A 7,467-nucleotide genomic window follows, 5' to 3' on the forward strand; every position below is an offset into this window, starting at 1 on the left:
CCATTTTTAAAGACTGTGGCAATGTTTGCGTCCTCCCTATGCGTTTAAGCTCGCCTCTGTCTACTGACCTTAGGGATATGGCCGTAATGGCTGGTGTTGCCTCTACAGAACAGGCTTGCAGTTTTCTTTTGGGGAGTTCATCAGGACCAGCTGCTTTACGGACTTTGATGCTATTCAGCCGCTTGAGAACACCATCCTCACTTATGGGTAGTGGAGGGATGTTGTCATTTACCCTGCTTGTTAGTTGAGGAGTTTGCTGGTTTATATGTCCTCCTTGGTGAAAACAGACTGGAACTGATTTACTAGTATTTCTTCCTTGACTTTGCTGTCAGTGATGAGGTGTCCATGCTCTCGTAGGGGAGCTGCGTTCCTGTGTTATCCTCTTTCATTAACTTAATGTTATTCCCGAAAGGTTTAGAGTTGTTGTTTTGCAGGCATTCTTCTATTATTTTGTTAATTTGAGTCAATTCAGCTTTGCGCATAGCTCTCTTTGGTTTTTTTTTGGTGACATTTTCGATAGTTGACCCAATTGTTAGATTTCCTTGCCTTTTTGTAAAGTCTGGCTTTGCGTTTCAGATGACGCTTTATGTTTCTGGAGATCCATGGAGCCGACTCATTTCAGGATTTCATTTTAGATCCCAGAGATGATGAACGTTATGTAAATATTCAGTATATTGTGACCTAGATCTAACAACACCAAGGGAGGTCACTCAAAAATGTTGTTTATTACCATCAAACAGCTGGATTGCATAAAATGTCATCAGACTAGTCTTAAAATGTTTAATCATGATTATGAAATCGCATGTTTCGAAAGGCTGTAAATCGCTTACTAAACAGAGCGCGTGTAGTACTTGCATCAAAACGTAGCGTTAAGTTTAATCACAACATTTTTTGCCGTCGAATGGCTTGCACAGATTCCGTGTACAAAGACATTGGAGAGTTCAGGGTTTTTGCTTGGTCAATATCAGGCATTGAAACGTCAGTAGTAATAAAGAAGCCAGCTGATGGATTTTCTTGTTGCTTTGATATGGGATACTCCAATCGACAAACTGTTAGTTGTGATGATGTCCTGATAAGGTAATTAGCTTACTTAGCAAAATCTATCCTTTTACAGTTAAGTAAAATTTAAAAGATAAGTCTAGAGTGAGGTTTTCTTGCTCTCATGAGTTCATATGTAGCAACCCAAAAAGTCATGTGGCTGGGAGCTATAGACGAGTTAATTGTTATTGTTAACATTCGGGATTTTCCGCGCATGCGCACTGACTGGTTGGCAAAAACACTGGTTACTGTCACGTAAAACATCAATCGTGATACATCGGCTATCTCGGATTCCTCCGTATGAAATAAATCGTCTGCTGATCCAGAGTGGTAAAACATGTATAAAGGGCTTTTGTTTAGTCAATTAAACAATAAAAAATCCGAAATTAACATTACAACTCTTAAACAATAGTGCAAATATATCATATTTAGTACCAATCAGGGTTTTTTTTGGCCCGATTTTATAGCAGAAATTCGGCTATGTTCCCAATCCCAAAAAGTATACTTTTCACTTTTTTCCCAAAATGTGGCAAAAAATTCCCAATTTCAAAAAAAAATAAAAAAAATAAAAATTTTTTTTTTTTTTTGTTTTTTTTTTTTAGAAAGAAGTCTAATGTGTATTTTATCTCAATTTTAATTCAATAACATGTAACAAAGTATTATATGATTTTGTTCTTTAAATTAGAATGATTATAAAGGGTTATATCTAATTTAGTATTTCCCTAATCAGTGGACTTTTCGTGTGAAAAAAAGGCTAATGAATTTATTTTCCCAATTTCATGAAAATGCCGATAAAATTCCCAATTCCAAAGCCATGGGCTATCTTCCCAAAAAGTGGAAAAAAAAACCTGCCAATAAATGTATATTCATATATATAATTTCCTCTTTATAAAAATACAAGTTAGTTATTAGCATCAGAGTAAACGTGGTCGGAAGACTAAATACATGTAGTAAAATACTGACAATACCACACAACAAAACAATAAATTAGCCGTATTCTTTTTTATAGTAAGACTTTAAAAAAAGATATTTCAAAAATTATAAAACATATATTGATTTGATTATAACTATAAACGGTATGGATATTGTTAACTTATTGCTCATCAGCGATGGAAAGTGTATTATAAGAGGCGCATTTAATCAATTATCTATAAAACAAAGCCATAAAAAACGGAATACATTACACACAAAAAATGTCAATCGTTAAATGTTGTGGTAATTTTCTTTTCCATAGAATTAATTTTCGTTTCGTTTCCATTGAATTACAATATTAATAAATTTTAATGTACAACTTCAAATGGAAATAAAACCTGCATCTTGTGCAAATTGAACTGTCTTTGCATGTATATTGAAATCTCCTAACAAGTAATAAGGAGTGATACATGTAACAATCTAGCATTTTATGATAAATAGATATATTTATTTAATTTATTTTACGCAAATATTGTTTATCCATTGTGATTGTTTGGTTTCATGATGGTGTTACGTGCACTGCAAAAACGTACAATCTTTACACTAAATTGCCCAGTTTACATTTGTTGGTACCCGCGTTAAATAAATACCGGTACATCAATTGTGTAGCAGTAATATTGAACAATATTTTAAATTTAAAGTTATAAAGCACTGTATTATTATGATTAAACTGGCTGACATTTAAATACACATGTTCCTGTTAATCCGTTTTGGACAAATATCTGCTTCTTTTAATATGTTAAATTATTTATTAAAGCAAATGTTACGTATTTTGACTTTAATATTTGGCTTGCTCAATATGACTGCTCAATATGCCAAGAGATGACATGGAGGTATCATAAAGTCTGCCACATGTGGTCTATGCAGGGACCCAATTAAAGTATAGGTCCCTATGTTTATGACACCGGCATGTTTTCTGTGTAATTGTCTGGGCAGTCTCCGATTATAACCAGATAATATGCTTGTGACGAACAACGGTGCAATTAAACACCAGATTAGAAATGCTGAAACAAAAGTGTCAAAATTGGTGTGCACAATTAAATAAAACAATTAGATTTATGAATTTATTTGTTGTGTAACAAGGTAAGTTTGTACAGATATATTAAGATTAAAATCAGTTATCATATGTTGCAAACAAAAAGCGATCTATTTGTTGTTTGTTTTCATCCTTATTTGTGTTCTTTCATTAAATTTAATTTATTCTAAAAGAATTTCCATTTCCTAAATTTTGTATCTAAAATGGACGTGAAGATGCGTTTAGTAGAGATTTTTGTGGTAACCACATACCGAGATCGTAGATAATGTACATTCCACTCCAGAGCTCGTTTTTAGTAAAAAATAAATAATAACAACAATATAATCGTTCCAAAAAAGAATTTCCACGCATGCTTATGTTTTATTCAGACATAATTAGTAAAATTGTATTTGATACAGTTCATGATTATCAATAAAACGATGATTATGTCAACCTTCTATATATGCACTTATATGAATTCCACCTCTTTTTGCCAACCAGTGGGCGGAGTCTAAACTTTGCAGGTGCGTGTGACGTCACGCGTTAACTCGTCTATAGACCATGCGACCCAAGAGACTGATATTCGGGGCCAAATCCTCACAAGATCTGTTCGACGAAGCTATGTATCGAATATTTGGAATATCCCATACTGTCTGAACCAGAGAGACGATATACTGATTGGCGGGGTAAATATCGAAGAGCACAACAAACGTTTAGCGACAGTTTTACAAAGAGCTGAGGATTTTGGAATAACATTCAACAAGCAGAAGTGCCAATTTGGAGTTGAAGAGTTGGAATTCTACGGGTATAGATTCATGAATAGTGGTCTCAAACCGACATAGGATAAAGTGAAGGCAGTTAAAGAATGTAAAGCACCAGAATCAAGGGAAGAAGTCAGAAGTTTTCTAGGTATGATTGGCTACCTGTCCAAATTCATTCCTAGATACGCCATTTTAACAGCACCATTGAGGAGCTTAACAGGAAAAGAAGTTCCATTTTCATGGAGTCCTGAAGAAGAAGAGGCATTCAAGGTACTAAAAGACAGCATAACAAATGATGACATGGTGGCATTTTTTAATCCAAGGAAACCAATAATAGTGCGCACAGAGGCTAGTTTTCATGAAGGATTGTCAGCAGGACTTTTCCAAAACACAAGCAAGGAATTGCAACCTGTGCATTACATCAGTAGATCAATGACTCAAGCTGAGATACGATACAGCCAAACTGAAAAGGATGCATTGGCAGTTAAATGGGCGAAAACCAGATTTAGCAAATATCTTCTTGGAGCACCGAAATTCAAGATAATTACATCTCATAAGCCGTTGATAACAATGTTCAACAAAGCGTGTGCAAAGCTACCTCCACGAATCGAGAAATGGATAATGGAGATGCAAGATGGTGACTTTGAACTGATATACCAACCCGGGAAGGATGAGGCAGATCCAATGGACTACTTATCAAGACATCCGCTGAATGAAACAGATGACGATGATACAGATAATACGATCAAGATGATAGTTGAAAATGAACATGGTCCGATGCTTGAACGAGTAAAAGGTGCTATGGCAAAAGACACCGTACTGCAAGATGTTTTAAACCGAATGAGAAGAAACGACTGGGAGATGCACAAAAAGCGACCAGAAATATTACCATACTATCTGGTAATACACGATCTCTACTGTTCAAAAGGAATGATATTGCGGAATAGGCAAATAGTTATTCCTGAAAGGCTACACAATACCGTTGTCAAAGCAGCTCATAGTATGGGTCATTTTGGGATAACACGGAATAAGCAAATGTTGAGAGCGAAATACTGGTTTCCAAACCTAAACAGCTTAGTTGAAAACACCATTTTCAGATGTTATCACTGTCAGATAGCAACAGTAAAACCGAAACAAGAACCTGTCAAACCATCTGAAATACCAGAAACGGAATGGCATACAGTATCCGTAGATTTTGGAGGTCCATACCCAGACGGTCATTACAACTTAGTTTTGGTGGATAAAAGGACAAGATATCCAGTGGTTGAGCAGACGCGATCAACGTCCAGTATGAAAACCTGTGAGAAATTGCGAGGGATATTTACAAAAGACTGGAGTCAAGGACATTAGGGAGGTCCGAGGGGCAGGGTGCGGTGCACATTCATTTAGTTCATTTAGGCCTGGAGCACTGTTTAATGTTAAACTAAGTTAAATTCAGGCGTGCCTGATGTAGAGGTTGGCTTCAAATGGAAGCAGGAGTGTACTGTGTGTGTAGGTATAAAACAGTCTTTTGGGTAGCTTGGTTGGTAGAGCATCATTTTAGTGTTCTGGTGGTCATGGTATGATGGGCTGGAGCATCTCATTAGACACACTCATAGTGTAACCATTTCAGTTAATGTATACAAATCCCTAGTTTTTCTTAAGATATCACAGTTTTTATTTTCACAGTTTATTGTTGTTGCAGCCATGGTCACATGGATCACATAGCAGCCGTGCCACAGCATATAAAAAAGCGTGAACTTCAGGGACTGCGGCCAGCTTCATACTACGTCCCTGAACACTTGATACAACCCCTAACAGAGGCCTGTAGCCAGTTCTACATAATGAGTGAAAATACTCCTCACTTGAAAACCCCACAGATTTACGCTGTTAAACCAGATGAAAAAATAAAGGTTGATTATTTATTAACTTATTAAATTAGTTTTTAATGATTTAATGATTGGTGATGAAATACGACTACATTGTCTGACAACTTTAAATGTCAAAGTACTGGTAAGACTAAATGTATACAATCATTTAAATACGATTTTATTGCTTCAAAACAAAGTTCATTTCAAACTGATAACAATATTCATAAGAAATTTACATGTACTTATAATACTATATTTACATACCATTATTCAGATTATTATTGTATTTTCGCGCATGTTCATGCAAACATTCAACAGAAAATGATGTAAATGAAACAATTTGTTTTTGTACAATTATTACAGTTAAGAAGATCATACCATGCAGTGGCATTTCCCACAGTGCATAGGGTCAAGAGCCAAGGATATATGGTATACCATACAAAACGCACTCTTAAGTCTGAGTTCATGGAGCTTCCGCCGAAAGAAATTGGGGCCATGGTACAGAAAGGAGTTAATGTCCACGATAGGATCAGCATACCAGAAATTGCATATACAGGTACGTTAATTTTAACAAAACAATTATACATAACTAATAATAATAATTTTCTTATTCCTCCAAAATATGGTTTGTCTGAAGACTTTCTATCTTTTGTGTTTTAAAAACGGTTACGCCTTTTTATTGCTTAAAATATTTAGTTCAACTGAACTATTATTCACTTAATGTTGATACTTTACTAAGTATTGGTAGGGACTTATAATATTGCATACAATGCTGTCTGCTGAATAAGTTATAGTGATTATGTTTTTGCAAAATATTGTTGTATAGTCTAGAAAAAATAAAAATCATGGCTTTTTGTCAAAGTGCTTGATTTAAGAACTTTTTTATGTGCTTACGAGACAAATGATATAGCTAAGTTTTTATTATGTACATATGATTTTATAATTTATTTCAGGTGACACAACATTTGAAGTGTTCACAAATTCTCCATACACCACACCTGCTGATCTGTTAAAAGTAAAACTCCTGATTGTGGAGGCAACATACATGAATGATGATTGCGATTATGATGAGCGAGTCTCCCAAGCGAGGCAGTGGGGACATATTCATCTTTCAGAAATCTATGAAAATGCCGAACTATTCAAGGACGTTGAAAATATTTTACTTATTCATATGTCGGACAAATACTCTGTAAAGTATATAGAAGAAAAAGTCTATGAAAACATACCAGAATCTCTCCAAAATAAGATACATATATCAACATTAGCCAAAGATCGCTACATATGAAAGCCAATTTATTGTTTAAAATATAATATTTTGTTGTTTTTTCATGATTTTTGCTTGGATATAATTATGTTGTGTCATAAGTTCATAAAACAGTATTTATGGGACAATTTGTAGTGATTTTTTTCCATTTTCTTTGTAGTTTTCAAATTTATGCGCATAAAAAGCCTAGTGAACATATCTTGTTATTTTTAAGTTTCTCTTTGATGTTTGTTACTGAAATTAAGTTTTGTCAAATGGATTATTGCTCATTTATTTCAACCAGCATTTTAATGATTTTTCATTGTAATCAGTGGGTATTTTTTCAAACTATATATGATAATTAAACACTTTATATAAAGTATGATAACCCTGGTGTGAAAACATATTTTATTATTTGTATATCCCATAATTTAAGGATGTATTATTTGTTTATAGAGTTACCCATTATAACTCTTGATTGCATTCTTTCACTTTTAATAAAACTCTTATTTAAAAAGATGTATTTGCATAATAATGTAATTTACTATTTGTACAAACATATATTATCTTTATTGAGAAACCTGAGAT

At 34.2% G+C, this 7,467-nt stretch overlaps 1 protein-coding gene across 1 annotated transcript; it reads left to right on the forward strand.

The window, feature by feature from the left end:
• Window positions 1-680: 680 nt before the first annotated feature.
• On the forward strand, window positions 681-7,097 carry LOC127848293 (uncharacterized). The gene is made up of 4 exons (XM_052380668.1): window positions 681-1,077; window positions 5,471-5,678; window positions 6,000-6,192; window positions 6,590-7,097. Exons 1-4 carry the CDS (start codon window positions 803-805, stop codon window positions 6,919-6,921), a joined length of 1,008 nt encoding a protein of 335 aa, XP_052236628.1. The 5' UTR covers window positions 681-802; the 3' UTR covers window positions 6,922-7,097.
• The last annotated feature ends 370 nt before the right edge of the window (window positions 7,098-7,467 follow it).

This window comes from Dreissena polymorpha, chromosome 10, assembly GCF_020536995.1.
Source record: "Dreissena polymorpha isolate Duluth1 chromosome 10, UMN_Dpol_1.0, whole genome shotgun sequence".
Taxonomy (NCBI): domain Eukaryota; kingdom Metazoa; phylum Mollusca; class Bivalvia; order Myida; family Dreissenidae; genus Dreissena; species Dreissena polymorpha.

Coding starts and splice junctions, on each gene's coding strand:
- LOC127848293 (XM_052380668.1), top strand. CDS start 803: ATGTTTCGAAAGGCTGTAAATCGCTTACTAAACAGAGCGCGTGTAGTA. Junction 1,078..5,470: donor TGTGATGATGTCCTGATAAG/GTAATTAGCTTA, acceptor TTGTTGTTGCAG/CCATGGTCACATGGATCACA. Junction 6,193..6,589: donor ACCAGAAATTGCATATACAG/GTACGTTAATTT, acceptor AATTTATTTCAG/GTGACACAACATTTGAAGTG.